Consider the following 24,486-nt stretch of genomic DNA (forward strand, 5'->3'; position numbering starts at 1 on the left):
GGGTTTTTTTTCTTTTTTTTTTTTTAGAAGCACACAAAGACTATATTAAACCACTTTTCACAAACATGTCCTGCATTCTCATACATTAATCAACAAAACCTCTAAACCTTAACAGGATTCGAGAGGTTTTCCCCACAGAAACATTTCACAGTCCATCTACAGTGTTTGAAACAGACAAGATCAGTAACAGAAGCTGAAAACAAAACACAGTAAAATTACATGTGGTGTTAGAGTTGCAAAACAGAAAAATCACTTAAGGGAAAAAAAAAACGGGGATATTTCCATTCTTTTATTTCAGCAACATGAATGAATGGAGGCGTTTGAAGAGAAAACCTCCAGGAAAAAGCAGCAGGTTGAACTTATTTATTCAGAGAAAGTTTACTGGGAGGCAGCAGAACAACGACATTTAAATATTTCGAGGTCAACTATAAATGAGCTGAGCTTGTTTTGACCCTGTTCTGTAGCCGTACTTCATAGGAAGTTCAAATCGTAGAGTAGAAACTTCTAGAAACAGGAGCTTAAAGCTTTTCTTCACTGCCATCCTTCCTCCATTGTTAAAACAAGTGAAACCTTAAATTCAGCTTGTAACAAGGAGAGCTCAAGATTATACAGAAAAAGTTAAATTACACTCCTGAGAAAATAAAATCAAGGGGAACCTTGAATTTAAATAAAAAATGCTTATAATCTCCTAATCAGACGTGAAGTAAAGAGTCTCAACTTGAAACTATTACAGAAAAGACAAAGATATATTTATTTCTAACATAATGAAACCATTACGATATTGAAACATCTGTTATTTGATGAAACAGGACAAACAGCAGACGGTGAGAATCCCCAAAACCAGCTGAAGCTGTTACCACGGTAATCAAAAACCAATTCAAGACATTATCAAGACGCTACTGTAAACTCAATGGATAATGATCGTCTGCATGATGTGAAAAATCCGTTATTGGTTTAAAACTCTGCTTCTGTTTACAGTGTTGGAGCTTCAGGCACCGACCTGAGCCTGCAGAGATGGACGTAAAACCCCGGTTCTGCAGTTCAAACGGAAAACATGAAGCAACAAGCATGTCTGTTAAAAGACGGATTCACCAAAGCAACACCCTAACCCTCCCCATGCATGCAGCGTATCGTCGTACAAGAAGGGTCGCTATGAACGTATCAAGCACTGATGCAAGCTGCAAAAAAAAAAAAAAAAAAAACAGCATTCCTGAAGCTCCACATTAATCACTGTTTAGATTTTCAAACCAAAAGCAAGTGATCTCTGATCCAAACTAGTAAACTCTGCAGCTTAGTTTCAATGTATCTGGCAGGAAGCAAACAATCAGATGTGTGACAGCTCTAAATAAATATCGGCATGCATGGGAATCCTTGTTGCTAAGCTACATGTCACTGTAGTGATAAGAGTTTCATAGATTGCTACCTCTGCTGGTGATCCCAGTGGAAGACAGTTGCTGGCTTTTTAAAACAGACCACTGCTGTGTTTTCAAAGTAGTACTTCACACGACCAGTAGGTGGTGCAATAAATGAGCGTGAACATTTTATAATACAGCAAAGATGCTTGATGAGAAACTGCTGTTGATTCAGCACTTTATTTTTATTTTTGTTTGTTTCAGAAATGATTACAGAGCTCTGGGAATAACGTAAGGTCCAGCACCAATACAGAACTTGGGATGTGCACAGGTTCTCATTTAAACGCTGCAATGGCACTAGAGGTAAAGAAAGGGTTCAAACTGATGATTACCCTACACCATAATCCTGGAATTGTTAAAAAAGCTGCTGGGATCCTCAAGGTGTTAAAAAAGAGCAATGGATGCCGTTACAAAAACTGGATCTGCTGTTTTTAATACCCCTACCAATTAGTGCACGTCAGTAGTCGGACCAACTGCAGCGACACGGCCAGCTCGGGATGCTACAGAAGGCTGCAGGCTCGAAACAGGGTCATCCCCGACTGGGAGGAGATCTGCAGAGACACGCTCTCATTAGCTGAGACAAACAGGACAGTCCCCCGCCGCAGGGTGATGTCGGAGAAAGCGGCGGCGGAGGTGGCCGTGGCGTCGCCGTGGATGACCAACAGGATGCTGGCGCTGTCGACGGAAGCTATGGTGTACTCCTTCACTGAGGCTGGGACCTGCAGATGAATGGAGATGGTTAGGGGAACTTACCAAGCCTCGGTAAAGAAGATGTGTTCCTTTTCACACAAAAAATGTAATTAATTAAACCAAGAGGAGCTGCTTTTTGTAAGAGAAAGACATTTTTTTGTTTCTTTCTGCATTGTCCAAATTCACAGTTTGCAAATTAGACGAGTATTTTAAGTTCGGCAGCATTCATGTTTTAAAGCCATCCAGGATTAGTTATGACAGATTTTATTACAAAAATATTTTAATAAATACAACAGGGTAAAAAAAAAACGTAAACTTTTTAGAAATATAAATAAATCATTTACACCCAGATGTCGCCATGTTATTAAGGTTGCAATGCATTCTGGGTAAATGATGCATGCTAGGTGAGTAACGTTAAACCTTCTCAGTTTAAAATAAAAAAAAAATATGTAGAATCAGAGAGGAAATGAAGATGAAGAGGAGCAAATGGAGGAAGAAGAAGCTGCTGTTTGTTTGGCTGATGGTTCACTTTATAGAGCGGAGACTATATGGTGAACTTTATAGTGAACTCAGTTAACTGACCGGACAGATAATCACTACTTTTCGCTCCCCATTGGTCACGTAAATCCGCCTCTACGCAGCATGGAGGCGGACTTACGCCTCATCTAGTGACCATGGATGATCACTACTTTTCAAGGTGCATTGTGGGAAATTTCAAGTCCACTACTTTTTTATCCACTAGATGTTCGGACACTCATTTAAAATGGCCTAATCACCATCTAGTGCCCTATATATCAAAACATTTCCTCAGATATATCAGAACGATGTGTGACAACAACTGAAGGATTCTTCTGTCACTTTAAACAGTCATTCTCCTTTTGATTAAGCTTTGATTTCATGTTAGCTTCTGCTAACAATGATAGCTCTAGCTAATAAAGTAAACAGTAGATTACGCTAGTTATCTAATGTGCAACAGGCTCATGAAAACATTGATTGGTGTAAATTAAGACAATGACACAGAGCTGCTGCCTCAAACACAACGGCTTTGCTAATGTTAGCCTTCCTGTGTTGGTGGTAACAAGTCTAAGGTTGCAGCATCTGTAAACGATCCGGTGGGAGACGCTGATGTTGGAAATGTTTCATCAGAGTACGCAGAGAGAACAGGGATCTATCAAGATGGAATGAACACAAACTTCCCACCTGAATCTTCATGACGGTGAAGTCCGGCACCGGGGGGTCGTACAGGGTAACACAGGGGTCAGCGAGGTCGGGGACGCACGGGAAGATCTTGGAGGAGGCAGATGCAGGCATGTAGTTCAACATCTCGCACAGCGTGTTCACGTCGATGTATTTACGGGTCAGTCCAGCTCTGACGGTGTTGTCTGAGCACGCCATGCACTCGATGCAGTCTAAAAGACAGAATAATAAAACTGATCCATTAGCAGCATTAGAAAACCTCCTTTGTTTCACACATTATTCCCTCACAAAACATTCCAATCAGTGCTCTGACGGAACAAGAGATCAGCTTTTTTTTTATGCATTCCCTTGTAGAAGAAACCGCTACAAAATGTCTACATCCCTTGTAGACACTGAGGCTGGTTCTGCTGGAGGTTTCTTCCTATTAAAAGGGAGTTTTTCCTCTCCACTGTCGCTACAAGCATGCTTAGTGTGAGGGATTGCTGAAGAGTCACAGAGTCAAACAGTTTTCCTTAGATAGAAAACTTTATAATTCAACCAGATCAAACAGTCAAATTGATTCAAAGTGCCTTGAGATGACATGTTGTGGCACTTTAGAAATAAACTGAATTGAAAAGTGAATTGAATGTTAACCCTAAACCTTGGGGAGCAGGGGGCTGCCACTGTGGGGCACCTGAGGAGTAGTCTGGGCTTAAGGGTCTTGCTCAGGAATCCAGAGTGGCAGTCTGTGGGAATGAGTGGGACTTGAAACGAGAACCTTTAGCAAACCTCCAGCGCGATGCTCTAACCACTAGGCCACTGCATCTGATGCCTCCTGTCCACTAAAGTAAAACATGACCACTTTCAGCTCTAGTTTAGTAGAACTAAGGTTCAGTAAATGACACTGATGATATAAACTCTGTCAGGATGCCTTCCTACTGCTTCCTCCTCTTAACCAGCCAAGAAATGCCCTCCATGTGAAAATCAAACTCAAATTAATATCAGGTTCGGCCTTCTTAAGTGTGATATTTCTATGCTGGTTCAAAATATCTATGTTAGAGTATTTAAATTTCATTGAGAAGATCAGAGGATAGAAGTCCTGTTAGCCAGCTAATTCAAAACAGGTAAACTTTTATGATCTCTTTGCTTTAAAAGAATCAGATTTGAGATTCATTAGTGTTGTGATCAAATGTCGATTACCTAACCAAAACTACTCCCCCGTGAAGGCACACTCCTCTGGTGGAGCTTTTAAAAGGGTCAACTTCCTGTTCAACATCCAGGCCACCTCTCCTGCTAATGGCTACACTCTGAGACCTTCCAGCTGAAGATTAAGCTAAAGTAGCAATAAGTAGCAACCAAATCCATCCAGAGAAGTCTGTACTCGCTGGAACGAGCCCGAATACCTTCCCTGCGATTCAAAAGGAGCTGATTGCAGTAAAAGATGCCTCTTATTATTGTATTTCGGATTAATCCAAATCTTTTTGAACTGTAAAGTGCCTTGAGATGACTTGTGTTGTGAATTGGCGCAATACAAATAAATTGAATTGAATTGAATTGAAAGCTGCTTTGGACGAACGGACTGGACCGGGACCGGACCAGATGAAGAACCGAATTGAAATGAAGGTCTTCATTCCACCGAGCCAAAACCGTAAGATCCATCCTTCCTGATCCATCCTTCCCTCTTCCCATCTGATGCTTAATGCTACGCGATTGAAGCAGCAAAAAATCACCTGCTGCTTCATTTTTGATGCTTGTAGACGTTAAGGTTGATGCGCCTAAATAGCATCTTTGATGCTCCTGAAGCGTGTCCAGTCAAGATGTGTCTGATGCTTCTGCTGCTCCTGTGTTCAATGTCAGAGAGCAGCTTTGCTATATTTGCTGTGATCAGTGGGTAGAAAGTAGTTTTAATTTGCTTTTAAGGGAGAAAGTCCACCAGCACAAAGCCCCCGCACACTGGCGGTGCGCTGTCAGTGGGAATCCCCAGCAGTAGCTTGCACTGGCCCAGTCTCCTCTTTGGGCTTTCCACTATTGTCGTGGCGGCTGGAAGGAGATGTTAGCGGCTTTCATGTGCGCACGCTCCTGCTGCTCGGTCCTTTTGGTGCGCCTTGATACGCGTCAACCATTGACGTTGCATGTAAACCAGCTGCTTCTGCTGCTTCAATAGCCTGCGGTCTGAAATTAGCATCATAAGTGCTCTGCTCTGGTGAACAAGGTGGGAAAAGATGTGTTTGTATTTTATTTGAAATTAGCTTTCCGATTCAACTGCTGATGGTTTTAAGACTTTAACTGATTGCTAATGCTCACTGAACAGACTGAATGAGTCAGGTGGAGCTGAAGAAACAGCTACCGTGGACTGGCTAGCATCATCAGCTAACCTTTTCGTCTTTTCAGCAGGACCTGTACAGACAACTAAGCTAACCCACTGCTCTTTCAACCTCAACACAGTTGAATGCATTACTGAATCATTGGCCGATTCTCAATTCACGGACTCACGTTCTCGTCAAGTCCAGTCTTGGCAAGAAAACAGGAAAGTATGGACTCGGCAAGAACGCGAGCACGCAGCACAGATGTGGGTCAGTTGGAACAGAAGCTTACTGATGACGTCACCACACGTTCGGCTCTTCTAGAGCTGCATTTCACCTGCTGCTATTAATAGTCTCTAGATAATAATAAAGTATTACTTTTTTCATTTAGTGGGGGAATAATGATGGATCAATCAAATGAAAAGTTTTCCTAATAAAACAAAAATAAAAAATCGCCATCATAGCCAGCGGTGCTTCACATACGGCGATGCAGAGAGAGGGTTGCTGCAGACGGGCTGCGGTTAGCCCTGGCTGCCCTTAGCTTTGGAGCTCCGCTGGTTGCCGCGGTCCTTTCAACTGCGGAATTTTTTTTTATTTAATTACACATTAAATCGGTAAATGGACGCTCTAACGTATAATATTCTCACCTCAAATTATCTTAAAACATACTTTTATTGAACAACAGCAACAGAAAAGACAACTTTTAACTTTAAATGAAGCGCTCCATTGAAAGCTGCTGCAGCAGTGCATGCTGGGACAGCTGTCAATCTCAGGAACGGACAAGTCTGCTCTGATGCGTGCTCGATAAAGAGGGTGGGGCGAGAAAAACATCCGGGGATTTGGTGCGTTCTCGGTCTTGCATTCTCAGCAATTGGAACAGTGCTAGGGCTGATGCTAATGACGTATCACAAGCATCACGAGAACGCACAAGAACGCATATTGAGAAACGGCCATTGTTCCATTTTTCTCCATAAAACCGAATGAAACTGCACTGTTTTGACTGCATTTAACTTCTCTGTGTCAGGGTTTAGTTACTTTCATCTGCTACTATTTTAAAGGACACTTTCAATGTATTAAGCCTTAAAATTGGAAGAATCCTCAGAGACTTTGAATTGACTCTTAGAGACCTCTTCCCCCTTTTTTGTGCTTTTTTCCAGTAGTGTTTAATGCCTGCGTAGTAATCAGTGTGTGATTATCAGCTACCGTTGTATTTTAACCTGTGGTCTTTTGTGTTTATTTTACACAGTGAATGATTCATCCCTCAGCCTGGATTTATTCTTCTTTCAGTAGCATCTTCTAAAACACAATTACAGTATGAACTGCTTCTCATCAAATCCCCAAAAAACAGCAAAACCTTTTGGAGTTTTAACCTGATCAAATGTAGAAATGTTGAAATAGAATAAATCTAGATCGCTCTGACCTCCATAGATGTAGGCATGAGGCTCATTGGCTCCCAGGAACATGGCCTGGCCCGGCTCCAGCACCACGTAGTTGAGGAAGTAAATGGAGAAGCAGCCGATGTCTCCGGGGTACTGGGAGTGCAGGCGCAGCAGCAGATCCCCACTGCTGCTGGAAGTGTCCTTCCCTGCTGCACCTGTGGACAAAACAGATCAGCTGGCATGAAAACGCTAGACAGTGAGCTGAATACTGCCCCCTAGTGTCAGTTACATGCTAGTTTGCTTTGCTCAAGTAGGTAAAAAGATAACAGTTTAACTTTACTATGAGTTCAGCTCTATACCGTTATTTTGAAATGTCTGACGTAAAAATGGGAACTAATAAAAAAGTTGCTGATAGCAGCTAACCTTTAGCAGAATGCTAGTTTATTGCATGATCTCTTTCTCTTTAAAGTGCACATAATTATGAACCTAAAGCATTGAACCATGCTGATGAGCAGATTTTATATGATAGGATGACAACGTTTGCAATGATTTAATAGTTCAGATAAATCGGGATACACTGCACAGCAGGTCTCTGTGTATTTATCTATCTAATGTTTCACTTTGTGAGTTTTTAGAGGATTTTTTTACAGTGTGCATATGCATTGTGGAGAAGGCAGGTCTTAAAAAAAAAAAAAAATCACAAAAATCCACCACGATACCTTTAAAACAAATGACCCGCACAGTCACCATGGAAACATGGGGAGTGTTGGCCTAGTGGTTAGAGCAGTGCGCTTGTTTGATCCCCACAGCCAGCACTCTGGGTTCCTGAGCAAGACCCTTACACTGCTCCCTGGGCGCCGCACAATGGCAGCCCACTGCTCTCCCCGGTGGGAGTTCAATTTTGAAATAATAAAGTTCAATTATGAAACTGTAGCTTCTTCATTTAGCAAACAGTGCTGCTTGAGTGAAGCTCCCAAAGATGTGCTCATCAGTTGCCTCCTCTGTTTGCTGCCGTCTAAAAATAACGTAGAGCAACGTTCTCCCTTCATGGTCCATTTTCCCAGGATAGGCAAACTATTTCCACATAGCAGACTTTAATAAGCCCAGCAGTGCACTGCATCTAAAAGTTATTTAGGAATAGGTTTGAGGGGCTTCCCTCTTTCAGCCAACATCCAGACCATTGACATGAATACGTAGAAGTTTCTGGGCGTTGCCTTGAATGTCGACATTACAGCCATATTAAAAAGGGGCAGAGAGGAGCATCAAAAATCAAGCAACACGCTCCTTTCTGCTGCTCCTGCTGCTTGCGGACTGAGCGTAGCATAATCCGTTTATTCCAAACATCTGTGGTCTTTATTCCTTTTTTTTTTTCTTTTTTAAATGTCTCACATGTGAACCTTTCAATATCTGATATAGACAAAGATCTATGATGCAGCATTAGGGGAAGTGGTCGTTGTAAAAAAAAAAAAGAAAAGAAAGAGGGATGGTGGATTTTTTGGCTATCACTGCCCCTACATAGTTAGCATGGCTATAACTGCCCCTACATAGTTAGCGTTGCTAACACTGCCCCTACACAGTTAGCGTGGCTACCACTGCCCCTACATAGTTAGCGTGGCTACCACTGCCCCTACAGAGTTAGCGTGGCTTTCACTGCCCCTACAGAGTTAGCGTGGCTATCACTGCACCTACAGAGTTAGCGTGGCTATCACTACCCCTACATAGATAGCGTGGCTATCACTGCCCCTACATAGTTAGCATGGCTATCACTACCCCTACATAGATAGCATGGCTATCACTGCCCCTACATAGTTAGCATGGCTATCACTACCCCTACATAGATAGCATGGCTATCACTGCGCCTACATAGTTAGCATGGCTATCACTACCCCTACATAGATAGCATGGCTATCACTGCACCTTCATAGTTAGTGTGGCTTTCACTGCCCCTACAGAGTTAGCGTGGCTATCACTGCCCCTACATAGTTAGCGTGGCTTTCACTGCCCCTACTAGGGCTGGGCGATAATTCAATAACGATATATATCGATCGATAGACGTGTGGCGCAATAGAAAAAAATAGTGTCGATAAAAGTTCGATTAAAAAGAAACGTAGTTTTCCTTCCTTCTCATTGTAGCCTAGCATGTAGGTTTATGCTAGTCACCGCTTCCTCCCAACCAATCACAATCGCGGACCCAGGCACGCCGTCACCAAGCGCCGCCCTCTCAAACCACAACACAGAGCATATGAAGCTGTGCAGCAAGGAGAGGCGGAGGAAATTGTTCCAAAGAAGGTTTTTGTAGTTCGGCAGTCTGGCAGTATTTCGGTCATGGCAAGTCGGACCAAAAACAAACCACAGTCATCTGGAAAATGTGTCGGGAACCAGTGAAACCAGTCTGATAACGAAACCAACTTTTTTTTATCATCTCAGCCGCTCACAGCCGCAGGAGTACGAGCTGTGTAGGCCCCGACGCGGCTCTCCTCCGAGGAATCTTCGGAAAATATATATATATTTTCAGTTCTGGGCAGTTTCCCACGTAGTTCTAACAATTGAGATAAAAATGCTGAGGGGCCAGAAACTTCAAAGTAATAACTCAGGTTAAAGCAGGAAACGGGGGCGGCGGCGGTGGTGGGGGGGCATTTATTTATTTGTTATATTTATTTTGGTCACTTTTCTGGTCACTTTAGTTTATTCTTTGTCAGTATTTAATAACATAACTCAGGTCTCTTAAGTTATTTTTCTTTAAAACAATTCTGTTATGGTTAAAAAAGTTGGTTAAATAAAGATTTAATTCGAAGTCTGTGTTTGTGTTTTTTATTAAAATTAAATCATTTAGCAATATTATAAAAAGTCCAGGCAGAGCTGCACATAAAATATGGTTTCAAATCTTTTCAATAATTATCGATATCGCTCAATATGCATTTTTTTTTATCGATAAGCTTTTTTTCTATATCGCCCAGCCCTAGCCCCTACATAGTTAGCGTGGCTATCACTACCCTTACATAGATAGCATGGCTATCACTGCACCTACAGAGTTAGCGTGGCTTTCACTGCCCCTACAGAGTTAGCGTGGCTATCACTGCCCCTACATAGTTAGCGTGGCTAACACTGCCCCTACATAGTTAGCGTGGCTACCACTGCCCCTACAGAGTTAGCGTGGCTATCATTGCACCTACATAGTTAGCATGGCTATCACTACCCCTACATAGATAGCATGGCTATCACTGCCCCTACATAGTTAGCATGGCTATCACTACCCCTACATAGATAGCATGGCTATCATTGCGCCTACATAGTTAGCATGGCTATCACTACCACTACATAGATAGCATGGCTATCACTGCACCGTCATAGTTAGCGTGGCTACCACTGCCCCTACAGAGTTAGCGTGGCTTTCACTGCCCCTACAGAGTTAGCGTGGCTATCATTGCACCTACATAGTTAGCATGGCTATCACTACCCCTACATAGATAGCATGGCTATCACTGCCCCTACATAGTTAGCATGGCTATCACTACCCCTACATAGATAGCATGGCTATCACTGCCCCTACATAGATAGCATGGCTATCACTGCCCCTATATAGTTAGCATGGCTATCACTACCCCTACATAGATAGCATGGCTATCACTGCGCCTACATAGTTAGCATGGCTATCACTACCCCTACATAGATAGCGTGGCTATCACTGCACCTTCATAGTTAGCGTGGCTTTCACTTCCCCTACAGAGTTAGCGTGGCTATCACTGCCCCTACATAGTTAGCGTGGCTTCCACTGCCCCTACATAGTTAGCATGGCTATCACTACCCCTACATAGATAGCATGGCTATCACTGCCCCTACATAGTTAGCATGGCTATCACTACCCCTACATAGATAGCATGGCTATCACTGCGCCTACATAGTTAGCATGGCTATCACTACCCCTACATAGATAGCATGGCTATCACTGCACCTTCATAGTTAGCGTGGCTTTCACTGCCCCTACAGAGTTAGCATGGCTATCACTGCCCCTACATAGTTAGCGTGGCTTTCACTGCCCCTACATAGTTAGCGTGGCTTTCACTGCCCCTACATAGTTAGCGTGGCTATCACTACCCCTACATAGTTAGCATGGCTATCACTACCCCTACATAGTTAGCATGGCTATCACTGCCCCTACATAGTTAGCATGGCTATCACTACCCCTACATAGATAGCATGGCTATCACTACCCCTACATAGATAGCATGGCTATCACTGTGCCTACATAGTTAGCATGGCTATCACTACCCCTTCATAGTTAGCGTGGCTTTCACTGCCCCTTCATAGTTAGCGTGGCTTTCACTGCCCCTACAGAGTTAGCTTGGCTATCACTGCCCCTACATAGTTAGCATGGCTATCACTACCCCTACATAGTTAGCATGGCTATCACTACCCCTACATAGTTAGTGCGGCTATCACTACCCCATACATAGTCAGCGTGGCTATCACTGCACCTACAGAGTTAGGGACAAATTTTTCACTGGGATCAGCTTCAATGGCTCTGTTCGAAAACCTGGGCTGCATTCTCCAAGGAGGCGGTCTACCTAGACTGAATCTTTCGAAGTCCTTGAAAATAAAGAGACCGGAAGTGGTTTGGCTGTAAATTCGAACAGGTCTACCCTTCAGCGGGTTTTACCACCGTATGCTCTGTTGCTTAGCAACCGTGAAAGTTGACACACAAAGCAGGAAAATAATGAATACCGAAGTTTTCAAAACTGTTTGTTTATTTATTTATTTTTTATTATAAAGTGAACACATGACTGATGCGAATCCAGAGTGGAATAAATGTTCCAACCACCGGGAGCAGGAATAAAATAAAATCAAATGTAATGATAGAAACCTTAGTCAGTTAAATAGCATGCTGCTGTCATTCTGCTCATCTCTGATGTTGCTGCTATTTTCAAATATCCATTACTGTAAAAAATGCATATTGGTTATTTATTCTCCAGTTTTATATTGTTAAAACACTTTACAGAATTGTATTGTTTATATTTTAACTCTTCCCTATTATGTTAGTCTTATACATTTTCTAAGGTCCACATTTGTGTGACCATTTTCAATAATCTTTCTGCTGCTGTAAATTTGCCCATTGTGGGACAATAAAGAGATTTTCTATTCTATTCTATAAAAGAGGTAGAAAGATATAAGTAAATCTAAATTATGTATGCATAAAGAATATATCTGCAAAATCTCTAATATTCAACAACAAAAAATATTTAACTAAGCATATTGTGCAAAATAGCAATAAAAAATTTAACTCCTATCAGATTTATAGTCCCCACACTGCAGATATATTAGAATTTGTCCTTAAATTACAGCCGAACCCATTTACACAGTAACAGATTAAAACCTTTAGATAAACCAAACATTACAGCCACACATCTGACTCAATAACCATTAAATAACTATTTTTCATTAATCTCAGACGGAACTATTAAATTACTTGTATTATATTAAACTGAACTTCCAATTTTCACCACTGTTCGGCGCCAAGTAACCTTTCCTCTGATCACGGCTTACTTGGTCTCGCAATGAATCCTGGGTAAACCAAGGATAGCGAGGATACATCGGACCCGTCCTTCAAATCGGGCAAAAAGAAGGACGCATTTAAAGGTCGCATAACGAGGACTCTTGGAATCCGACCAGACCTCGGCGCCGCGCTATGACGTAATTGTACTTCGAATATGGCCTTCTAAGGACGCGTCCTAGGTTTTCGAACAGAGCAATAGTCATGGTAGGACACTTCTTTGATTTTACTTTGGAAAAAGACTTGGAACAAAACTTCACAATACATTGCAAATTAATATTAATATTTTTTTTTATCCAAGTTCAATTAATTTAATTGAATTTCCAAATCTGAAAAAACTGCTTAGAAATTAAAATACATTAGAATTAGCCTAAAAATTAAATAAATATAAAATTATTTTACTCACCTTTCAAATATTCATTTAGAGTGTTTATTTTATAGAATAGACTGTTTATCAGAAAATCTGCATTGCTTCTATTGGCTAATCTAAGGTAAGCTAGGCTACATGCTTTGAAACAACTTTGTCAAGAAGAGCCAGCACCATTACAGCCATGCAGAATTCTGCAGGCAACTGTTAGGACAGCTCAGTGACAGCACTAGGGGCATATTTTATAATTCGGATGTTAAAAAAAATGTAGTTTTGACTAGTTCAAATTAACTGAAATATCTTGATTCTAATTCCGGATGTGTGACACTTTAAATGACAAATCAAATGACGTCATTTGAGATATCTCAAATGCATTTTGACTCTCCAAAATGTGATTAAAGATATCTTGAATTGTTTTTTTTCCCCTTAGACATAATATAAAAATATAAAACATCATTAAGGGCAGTAAAAATTTAGTAAATAATGTTTGTCTGTTCTATTAAAATTTCCGTATCTCTATAATGAGTTTGTATTATGAGTTGTCTTCTCAATTCAGAGGGCCCCATGCCTGTCCTTGCCTAGGATCCCAAGTTTCCTAAATCCGCCCCTGCTTCGATTCTCTCCTCCAGGTGTCCTCTGTTGTTCCCAGAATGACCTCCCGTCACAGGATAGTGTATTGCGCTAAACTCACGCCCACTGATGGGAAAACGGATCGAAATGTGAATGAAAAGCGGGGGGGGATTTTGAACGTATTCTTAATGTTTTAATCTTTCTTATAGATGGATGCCTTAACATTGATGGTTTTGGTGGACAGATGAATTCAAATTGAAAGGATTTAACTTGTAAGGAGACACGTTTCAGTCAGTGTGTGATGAATAAATTCTCTGCTCAGTGGAGCCAATTCCCATTTTGCTATCAGCACCATTCTAGATCATTTCTGACACTATATGTTAAACTTAGAACCTGGAACCTGCCAGAGATTCTTTCCCCTCTTTATTTTCACATTTACTGTCAACACATTATTTCTCAAACTAAGCAGGGGAGGGAGATCTCGGCAACCTAGAAGCTGGAACCTGCGGAAGATTCCCTCCCCTCCTTATTTGCTCCTTTGCCGTGATGCTGTTCAGAACACCTTAAGACGCTCCGCTGCTGTTCGCTGAGGTCGAAAATGAAATAGCATTTTTGCTCAGGCTACTCATAAGTTGAAAGGTTAATATTATTGCCATTTCTGTTAATATATAGTAGACATTTACACAATTAGTGATATAATGTCACAGGGATGGCCATTTAAGAAGGGGGATGATTTTTAAGATTTTTTTAAGAAGTGGAAAGCCATCCCCCCTCACCGCCCCTCATCTGGAGTACTGATTAAGAGCACATATTATTTTGGATGGAATCATGGGATTAAATTAAGACGCTGCAGCTGAGGAATCCGACAACTTTCTATCTGCATTTATAGAATAAAAATATTGATAGCAACTGTGGCTTTTTCAAATATCTAAATCCTAGATACTACACACTGAGACACAGACCCACCACCATCAGCATCCTGTCTGTTCAGTATCCTCACCGTCCTGCATGACCCGTTTAACCAGCTCGTTCAGTTCGTCCACAAACACCTTCTTCTCACAGCTCATCATCTTAGAGAAGCACTTCTTCAGAGCCCGGCTGGTCCGAAGCTCGTCTCCGACGCTGCTACGCAGTTCTTCTGCTGCCTCGCTGCCAACCAGAGCGTGAAACTCTGGAACAGCTGCAGAAGTGAAAACAATCACAAAGAAAATGGTAGAGATTCAGCAAAAGGGCAACAGCTGGGTCCCGACCAGGAGAGTCTTATTAGAAAAGATCATCCTTTTTCTTACCTTGAAGGAAGCCCAGGATCTCCTCCACTGGTCTGAAGCCGCAGAGTCCCTGGAAGCGCGTGAGAGCGATAGCCATCTCTGGTTTGTGGTTGTTGTCTGGATAGTGCTCTGGAAACTGTGCATGAAGAGAGGCGGCTAGCTCCTAAATGTTAAAGAAAAACAAGAAAAGGAAGAGGTTTAAAAAAAAAAAAGCATGTAGAGGTTCCCCTCAGTTCAGCAGGAGATCCAGGAGCATGTGGAAGGAAAGGTCCATGTGGTAAAAACCTGAACACGCCTCCGCTCCTTCGTAAAGGAAGACATACAGAGAAAGGTGACTTAAACAAGCTTTAAAAACAAGCAGAACATAGAATAAACAATCCTGGAAAGTTGCTGCTTTAAAGTGCACATCTCACTAAAGGTTGAAGAGCTTTATCAGTTCGGTGTTTACAATCTGTTAAAGGCTTTGAAAAGAAAAAGAAAACCAACTGAAACTGAAACAGTGAAACCTTAAAGAAATCTGTGATTTTCAGGAAAAAAAGTGAAAGACTGAGGGTAAGCTGATCATCATAAGGTTGGAAATATTCGATTCATTAGAAATATTCAGCATCCTCAGACTTTAAAGCTCAAACTTCATTCAGCTGTTTGTGCTATGATTTATCCAAACCCAGGCCTTTCTTCACTTCTTAAGTGAAGTTTAAAGGATTTGATTTAAGGCATCAGAGTAAAGGGGGCTGAATGCAGATGCCGTTTCACGGCGCAAACTCCTACGCAGGGGCGGATTTACCATTAGGCAAAACTAGGCTGTATGGTTAATATAGCTAGCACTTATTTGTGCACATAAATTAAGGTCTTTTATTTAAGTACCATTAGAACTCTGATAATATTAAGTGTGTCTCAGCCCCCCCCCCTTCAGTGTCCACCATATTGGATCAGTCCATTTGCTGCACATGTTCAGAAAGGTCCAAACAGACAGCAGCAAACCATTTGAAAACAAACCATGCAAAGAGCAGTGTTGCCAACTTAGCGCTTTAGTCGCTATATTTAGCCACTTTTCAGACCCCTCTAGATCTTTGATAAAAAAAAAAAAAGCCAAGTGTAGTGACTTTTTTCTGCTACTGGAGACAACATCTAAAAGCAGAGAACTCTGCTCTCCAGAGCAAGTAGATTGGTAACCCCGCCTCCTGCTCTCCTCTATCTTGTCTGCTGTCATGATTCATGCAGCTATTATTTCATCCAAATGAAAAATGGAGAACAGATAAGCAGATCATGGCTTGTCTACAGTGAAAAGAAGGACTGGGTTATTTACTTTGGCCTTTTTGGTAACACAGGAAGGAGCAATCAGCTAAGTGAGCTTAGTGCTTGGAAAAAATCTTTCATTCCTTTAGAGACAGCATGAAAAGTCAGCTGAGTACAAAACATAGAGAGGAAAACAACAAGTAGAGTGGGACACAACAGAACAAATAATGGATGTCTATTCTATTAACATTTCTCCATCTGTAGAATGGGTCTGTTTGATGTGTTGTCTTCACAATTCAGAGGGCCCCCTTCCTGTCTTGGCCTAGGGCCCCAGATTTCCTAAATCCGCCCCTGCTCCTATGCTGAAACGAGTTGGCCTCAGCATTTGCTTCTTTCTGCTTCTGTGCTTCTGCACCTGAAGGTCACAGAGAATCGGGCCTGATTTACCAAATTGGCAAATATTGTCCCGATTTAGTCGCCTGTGTCAGAGTCAGACACCGCTTCTATCTACTCTTATTAACAGACGGGCTCCTACTAAGCACAGGCTGAGCAAACCTCACACATTGTCTCTCATAACAATCTTTTTTTTACATTTCTTTTTATTTTGAAGCTCTAGGAGCATCTCTATTTAACTTCCTGTTCTCCTGACTATGGATAAAGTCACAGTTTATCTATTATTTATGTCCAGGCCTGCACACCAGACTGTACAGGTGTCTGCAACATGTGGCTCTGTGGACTTTCCACCAAAAACAGAGAGATAATAAAGAAAGAAAGAATAAAAGCTGCAGGTTTTGAGCAAGGCTTTAATCATTTCTCATTAAATACCTGATCTGAAATCAGCATGACAATTATCCCAAACATACTGATGATTTAGCTTTAGTCGGGGTGCACCAATCACAGTTTTCCTTCTCATCACAGATTTTTAAAAAGCCTGACATGGTGATTCTAATTTTGACCAGTACTGGGGGGGGGGGTTTTGAAGAAGAAAACCTTTAATATTTCAGTCATATAAAAAAAAGTTGTTTTATCTCACATGGTCATGATCTGAAAATGTTTAAAGCATTTTCAGACCTTTGAGGAGGTAAATGACATCAGAGGATAAGATCAGTTCAACATCCAAGTACCCGATGGATGATCTCCCAAAAGTCTATTCTATTCAGTTTATTTCTATAGCGCCAATTCACAACACACGTCATCTCAGTTCACTTTCCAGTTCAACCAGATCATCCAGTCAGATTGATTCAAAGTTTTCTACCTAAGGAAAACCAGTTGATTGCATCGACTCCTTGACTCTTCAGCAATCCCTCACACTAAGCATCCGAGTCAGCTCACATGTCAGAGGATGGAAGAGAGCACATCCAGTTAGTCGCAGTCAGAGAAACAGGACTACACTGAAAAACAGGACGAGCTCAAACATCTAAAGGAAGAAAATCAAGGCCAATCGACTTTTTTTTTTATAATCTATTTTTTCTTTTCATTCGGTTTAAAACAATTTCTTTAGTTACAGCATTGAACACACACATTAAATGTAATCCCTGTCTGGGGAGTCTGGGGATTAATCCTGCCTGGGCTACTTAATGTGTACCTTGCAGGACCCTTTTTTTTTTTTTTTTTTTCTTTTTAAGCGAAAATTAATTTAATCTTTTTTATAAAAAAAAGAAAAAAGAAAAGGTGATTCTTTCAAAAATAAAGAATGTTCTAGTGTATTAATTGATGATGACGTCCTTTATCCAGGAACCCATAGAACATTTGCGGCTCTAAAAACCGTTTATTTCGCTGGACTGCGGGTAGAAAATGTCTCAAAGGTTGCAGACTCCTGCACTAGCATGTTTCTTTATGTTTCTATGTCTCTTTACCTTGCCAATCAGAGATTTTACTTTGTATTTTCCCCAACGCAGATGCTTTTCTCTTTTACTGTGCAGCTCTTGACATTTCTGCAAATTGCGGCATAGCTCAGACAAAAACAGACCAGCAATTTATTTAAGTCTGAGCAACATTTTCGACTAACTACGGTGACCTGATACGATCGGGTTTTTCCATCGGATCCAACGTTAACATCATGTCTGGTTTGTTCAGGCCTTCATCCTCTGGTACTTACATCATTAGCAGACATGGCCAAGGAAGACGGGGGTGCTGCAGCACCCCCTAGTGGCGAAAGGGGGATTATTTAAAAATGTATGTAGTAAAAATACTTTGCACATTTAATACATTTGTTCAAGGTATTTGGACTTTTTTATTTTACTATTACGTGTATTGGGATTTCAATTCAATTATTTTGGGGCCTTATTAACACAAGTTCACGGAAGTTACATTGTCATGGCAACGGCAAGCGAGCTGGTGGTGGTGGAGTAAAGAGGTACCCGCTCACAGCAGCAGACTAGTAAATTTACAGTCTAATGGCAGAAACAAGGAGGAAATATGGTAAAGAAATGAATTTTGCAGTGAAGAGACTGTCTGCCTGCCTGTGGTGGCAGATTAAATATTAATGCATTAGGTTTTGTTGCATTAATTAAATTATAGAAACACAATAAAGAAATCTTTATTTTGAGCATTTGGGGAAAAAATTAAATAAAGTACCCTTCGCTGCATCAGAGCGCTACCTGTGGACGGTTTTCTATGCTTATAACCAAACTAGCAGCAGTTCGGGAGTTTAGAGATGCAATCCATTTCTCAAATCTTACTTTGCTCTCCTCCAGTAATCCAGAAGTTCTGCAATCACACTTTTTCTCTCACTCCCAGCTTTGTGGTCGGCTGCATATATCGCATATATTCCCTGGAAAGGCCTTTCCTAATTACTCTTTTTATTATTTCACAACTTCTCATCCCAAAGCAAACATGCAGGCAATCTTTCCTGACTGGTAATGAATCGCTCCATTCTACTTTGAATCCTCTGTTCTCATCAGCTATCTTCCTTTTTTCCTCTTTGGGATCCATGGCCTGAGACATACCCACCGCTTTGTTTACAGCAGCCACCTGCCTGGCACTGCGCCGCGCTGAAACCTGCTGCAGGATATGATGCTAATCTTTATTGAAAGAAATTTTAAGGTTTATTGTTTAAATCTATTTATTATACATTTGAAAATATAATGAATGTTTGTTTGACTTCCTGTACACCATATTAAAACAAACAAAAATCCATCTTTTTCCATTTTCAAACATTTTTGAAGTTCCAAGGAGCCGCACTGGGTCCACTAAAGAGCTCCGGGTTGCTGCCCTACTGTGATAATAAAGCTCTGATTCCATCCCAGTTTACAGAGAGCTTCATTTTTCCATCAGAGACTTTACAAGTCAGCTGACAGAAACCTTAGGAAGTGCTGACTGTGCTGGACGATGTTTGCTGAACCACTGAATGATATCGGCTCTGTTCAAACACGGGTTGGCCTGACACAGCTGGATAAAGACCATGGAACCGAGTTCAGCCTGACATTTGTGGCTGTGCTCTCACCTTGTTGGGGTGGGCCTGTATGGACAGAGCCGTGTTGACCGACAGGACTTTGAAGAGGAACGGCAGCTGACCCTGAAAGGCCTCTTTCACCTTGGAGCCCAGGCAGGCCGGGTAGTGAGCGATCCACTGGCCCAGGGTGGTCTGGGCGATCCGGTTGTCCTTAATCTGAGCGTCGCCTTTGGGGTGGGCCCCCATCCACAGCTGCAGCAAACATTGACAGCTTTTAAAATGGTGCTTTCAAGGTTAATTTTAGATTTTTTTTTAAAGCCTTGTGTGGGAATCTATCAGCAGGAACAGGGGAAGCTGGGAGAGGCAAAATAAATGACAGTCCCTGCAGAGGAACCAGATATAATTAAGACTGGAGCAAGCTGACTAATGCTAAATCTGCTGCAGAGCTTGAAAGCTGAATTTCACAGATGCTCTACCTCCAGTCAGAGCTTGGGGTTTATTTAACAACCTGCAGACTCTGGATGCTGCCAGAGACAAACACTGGGAGATCAGCAGCACAGACCAGCTGAATCTAAACCCACACCCCAATGCTTGAAAGCATCCCTCCCTTTTTCTCATAATTCATTAGTTTTAAGTACAATTGTTCTTTTTATAACAGATTCAACCTTTTAAAAATCTTCAAGTGGAATTTTTACAGATTTCTTATTTTTCATTATTTATTAAGCGATTTAGATCTTGCATTTTCTTCCTTCTGGGGGGCGGGGTTTCCTCCTAGTGAGAAGCAAATAAGCATTTCTATTGGTCTGTATGGACGTTAGCAACAACATTTTTATTTAGTGTTTGTGTTTAGCTTAAAGTGAAAAGAATCTGATCTGTGAAACACATTTAAAAAAATGCAATTCATAAAACTCAATCTAAACAAATAACATTTGAAAAAGATTTTTTTAAATATTAATGTAAATCAGCACATTTGTCTGGCCAGATCTCCTTTTATGAGTAGATAAAGGATCACATTTCCTCCTAGGATACTAAAACTAAAACTTATTCAGTCCAAATTTGCTTGACTTCTAGTCAAGATGTGGATCTATAAAGTCTGACAGGTTATCCAGAGTTTCAAATGGGCTTTCATTTAGTTTTTTTAGTGTTTATTTTGGAAAATAATTTTGTGACGCTAAATATTTTCCATTTTTTTCTTTGTTTAATCACCTATAAAATCAGACATGGTAACATTTAAAATAGTGTTTCCATCTGAAAAATATTCCTCAATGCCTTTCTGTCATACTAAATGTATGGTTCGGTAGCTTTACTTGCTTTAATTCACATATGTGATTTCAGGTGGAATTTGCTCTTAACACCCTTTAGGGTTAAATCTGACAACACAACAAACTTGCTCCTCAAAACCTTTTTTAATTAAGAAGTTTTTCAACATCTTATTTCTGGACGTTTACATCCTTTTTTGCAACAATAATGGCACTAAATTCCCTCCATACTCTCAAAGCCACTTCCAGGACAACCAGAGAGCAGAATGTCTAATCCGTTTAGACCATAACATCCATTTTAATTCCTGCCTTTAGGAGGTCAGTGGTCTGCTTTTATTTTAGAAGCAAACATATCAAATAAAATGAGGATAACGGCTCCTACACAACAGCTACTCTGTTAAATCCACAGACAGACATGAAACCTAACCTTGATGGGAACAATGTGATCTGTAGAACGTGGAAATGTCACCATGTGAACTAATGACCTTGATAACTCGCCCCACAGAGCAGCAGCTGCTAAATAAAGAACTCTAAAAGGCGACGGGCAGCTGATCCACAGCACAGTGCCTTCCTCACATTACAATCAAAACAACTTGGTTTAATATCTGCTATCATTTTATCAACATTAAATGTTTCTTCTTAGAAGAGAGCGTACCTCTGCATAGGGTTTATCCACCTCTATGACTGCGAGCGGGTCTCCACCAACCACCAGCTTGGCCACCTCACTGTCCAGCCCCATCTTTCCCCATGCGTAGTTCTGCACTGCACAGGTCAAGGGAAACACTGAGGAGGGAATAAAGACAAATATCATAATTAAAATATCTAATATTCACTGGATCCACCTCAGATGAACAAGTATTTCGTTCACCAGCGTCATCTCAAAATGATTTGCTATCCTTTTTATTATCCGCTGTAGACCAAAATCAGCCCTAAAGGACTGCTCGGATGAAATGGTAGGATGTCCCATTTCTCGACAGGGTAATAAATCTCACTGCGGTTGGTCAGGATATGAATATGACGGAAAGTTAGGAAACTCTTGTTCTAATAAGCATTTTACTTTCATTTATTTCCCACACTTTATTTGACTATAATAGTTTCATTAATACACCTCCCTTTTCAACATGGTTCCATAATCCCTGTTTTCTTATTTTTTATTATCTAATTAGTATTAATTCATCCATCCATCCAATTTCTGTCACAGTTATCCCATGTGGGTCATGAGGGGTGCTGGTGTCCATCTCCAGCCGTCTACAGGTGAGAGGCGAGGTCCACCCTGGACAGGTCGCCAGTCTATCGCAGGGCAACACAGAGACAAACAACCATTCACGCACACACCTAAGGAGAATTTAGAGAAGCCAGAGTACCCGGAGAGAACCCACGCATGCACAGGGAGAACATGTAAACTCCATGCAGAAAGACCCGGGGTGGGAATCAAACCCAGAACCTTCTTGCTGCAAGGCAGCAGTGCTACCCACTGCTCCACTAAGCAGCCTAGTGTTAATTCTATTCAGTTTATTTCTATAGCACAACACATGTCATCTCAAGGCAATTTACAGAAACAATTCAACCAGATCATCCGGTCGAATGAGTCAGTGTTTGTTATCTAAGGAAAACCAGTTGATTGCATCGACTCCTTGACACAAAGGCAATCCCTCACACTATGCATGCTTGTAGCAACAGTGGAGAGGAAAAACTCCCTTTTAACAGGAAGAAACCTCCAGCAGAACCAGGCTCAGTGTGAGTGGCCATCTGCTGAGGCTGACTGGGGTTCAAGGAGACAGAAGCAGACAAAAAGCAGCTGTTAAAAGCGGAAAAGCAGGAAACACACAGCCAGGCAGACGAGCTCCGAGCCAGCTCCCATGTCAGAGGATGAAGAGAGCACATCCAGTTAGTCACAGTCAGAGAAACAGGACTGCACTGAAAAACAGGCCAAGCTCCAACATCTAGAAACAAAGGTGTTGATGGCAGCAGCACAGCTGATATTTTTCTGCAGGATGGAGGAACACTCCGCTGTTACTCTCTGTTAGGTTTATAAAACCATTGTTAAAAAAAAAAAAAAGTTCTCTCCACTGCATTTCTTTTATTGACCTGCTAAGCAGACCTCGTTTCACCAGGTTTCTAACAACAAAAAGTTGCCTTATTGTATATTTTAGCAGCGTGGATGTTCTGATTGGGTGAAGCTCTGGGACTGATTTAGCTGGTGATACAAAAATCGACACAACATCGATAAATGCAGGATCTCTCTGCACAGCCAACACTTTCAGCCGCTTCTTCTTCTCCGCTTTCAGCTTAATGTTCTTTAACACCTGCTTCGCAATCTGAAACCTTCAAATATCTTCATTCTTTGCTCTAACAGCGACGTGCCTCTAGCTCCTCGGCTGCTTTGATTAAACCAAAAAACGCAGACCGACAATAAACGGTGACTGAAACAACCCGCTTCACCTTCCCGTGGAGTCAAACTGCTGATCAAAACAGCTTCTTCCATTTGAATCAATGAAAGTGATAATTTAAAGCAGCTTTGAATGAAGAAAATCCACCTCACCTCTTACTTCCTCCATGACTGCGCCGAGGACCGTGCGTAACGCGCTGACGTCACCGCTCAGTGAACGGCTCGTGTCAGGCCCTGTAGCAGGGGAACCAATCAAAAACCTTCAACCAGTAAAGGTCCGGAGACATTTTTAATTAGAATCTGATACTTTATACTGAACTTAATACTGAATAGAATGAGGTTTTTATTACGAAGCGTAGTACGGAGCCCCCTAGGGGACATGGGGAATTTTTTTTCTTTTGCGTTCCCTCGCAATACTTTTGCGTTCCCTCGCAATACTTTTGCGTTACCTCGCAATACTTTTGCGTTCCCTCGCAAAAACTTTTGCGTTCCCTCGCAAAACCTTTTGCGTTACCTCGCAATAGGGCTTGGTCGTCGTGACCATGTTGACGGCGCACTTTACGGCTTCCTTAGACTATTGCCTGTGTTCTCCCTCTCAGCCGTGTTTTATTTCGTTTAATTTCACCGTAACTTGATTTCAACCATGGTAAACCGTTGCTGTATTGTGGGCTGTAACAGCGCATCACATGATCGCCGAGGGAAAAACCTACAAAATGGGATAACTTTCCACCGCTGTCCTGCCTGGAGGCGCAAACACGGAGACCAAGTTTCACAGATAACAAAGAGTCGTCGGCTAGCTTGGATCGCGGCTGTAAGACGAGAGAACAGAACTTTCCACAGTATCCTGATGTCAATGCGAGTGTGTTCCCTGCATTTTCATTCTGGTAAGTTAAAGATGCACGGTTTTATTTTATAGCCTACAGTGTTTCCTTCCTTCATCCGTGGCACCACATACAAGCATGAACGCGCGCCCAGAGACTGTTGATATAGCATTTTCATCCTCGTTGGTTGATATAGCATTTTATCCTCTTTGGTAGAACACACTGCCAGTTCCTACAAGGACAGGGACATCCCTCTCCATTTTCAAAAAAAACCCTGAGGTTGACAGCTGTCATAGCACCACTTATAAATTTTGCTGATCCTAGCGCTTACCAGCCGTCTTGTAATGTAATGTAATCATATAATACAATTTAATAATGTGTATATTGAGGATCATTGATAACATTATGGTTCTATATGTGTTCAACACTGCTGCTGTGGATAATAATTTTAAATTGTGTCACCAGGAAAACCAGCAAATGAAATGTACACCTCGCATCCGGATTGGGCACCATCACTACACTTGGGCCACACTGAGATAAAGGCCACACAGACTGCACGCTATGAGAGACAGGAAAAGAGAAAACGGCAAAGGACTGACAGTACACCTGCGAGGATGAGACAGCTATTGATGACCTTGTTCCACCCGGTAAGCCTTACAGAGCCAGAAGATTCA

General features: G+C 41.6%; 1 protein-coding gene across 1 annotated transcript; it reads right to left on the bottom strand.

Moving 5' to 3' along the window:
- Positions 1-3: 3 nt before the first annotated feature.
- Positions 4-23,225, bottom strand: mpi (mannose phosphate isomerase). The gene is made up of 8 exons (XM_038301306.1): positions 23,145-23,225; positions 21,258-21,385; positions 19,395-19,595; positions 14,735-14,876; positions 14,446-14,625; positions 7,002-7,175; positions 3,303-3,511; positions 4-2,131 (listed from the first exon to the last, which is right to left on the bottom strand). The coding sequence occupies exons 1-8, from the start codon at positions 23,158-23,160 to the stop codon at positions 1,913-1,915; spliced, it is 1,269 nt and encodes a 422-aa protein (XP_038157234.1). The 5' UTR covers positions 23,161-23,225; the 3' UTR covers positions 4-1,912.
- Between the last annotated feature and the right edge of the window lie 1,261 nt (positions 23,226-24,486).

Source organism: Cyprinodon tularosa, unplaced genomic scaffold (genome assembly GCF_016077235.1).
Source record: "Cyprinodon tularosa strain WSP-4 unplaced genomic scaffold, ASM1607723v1 ctg465, whole genome shotgun sequence".
In the NCBI taxonomy this organism is placed as follows: Eukaryota; Metazoa; Chordata; class Actinopteri; order Cyprinodontiformes; family Cyprinodontidae; genus Cyprinodon; species Cyprinodon tularosa.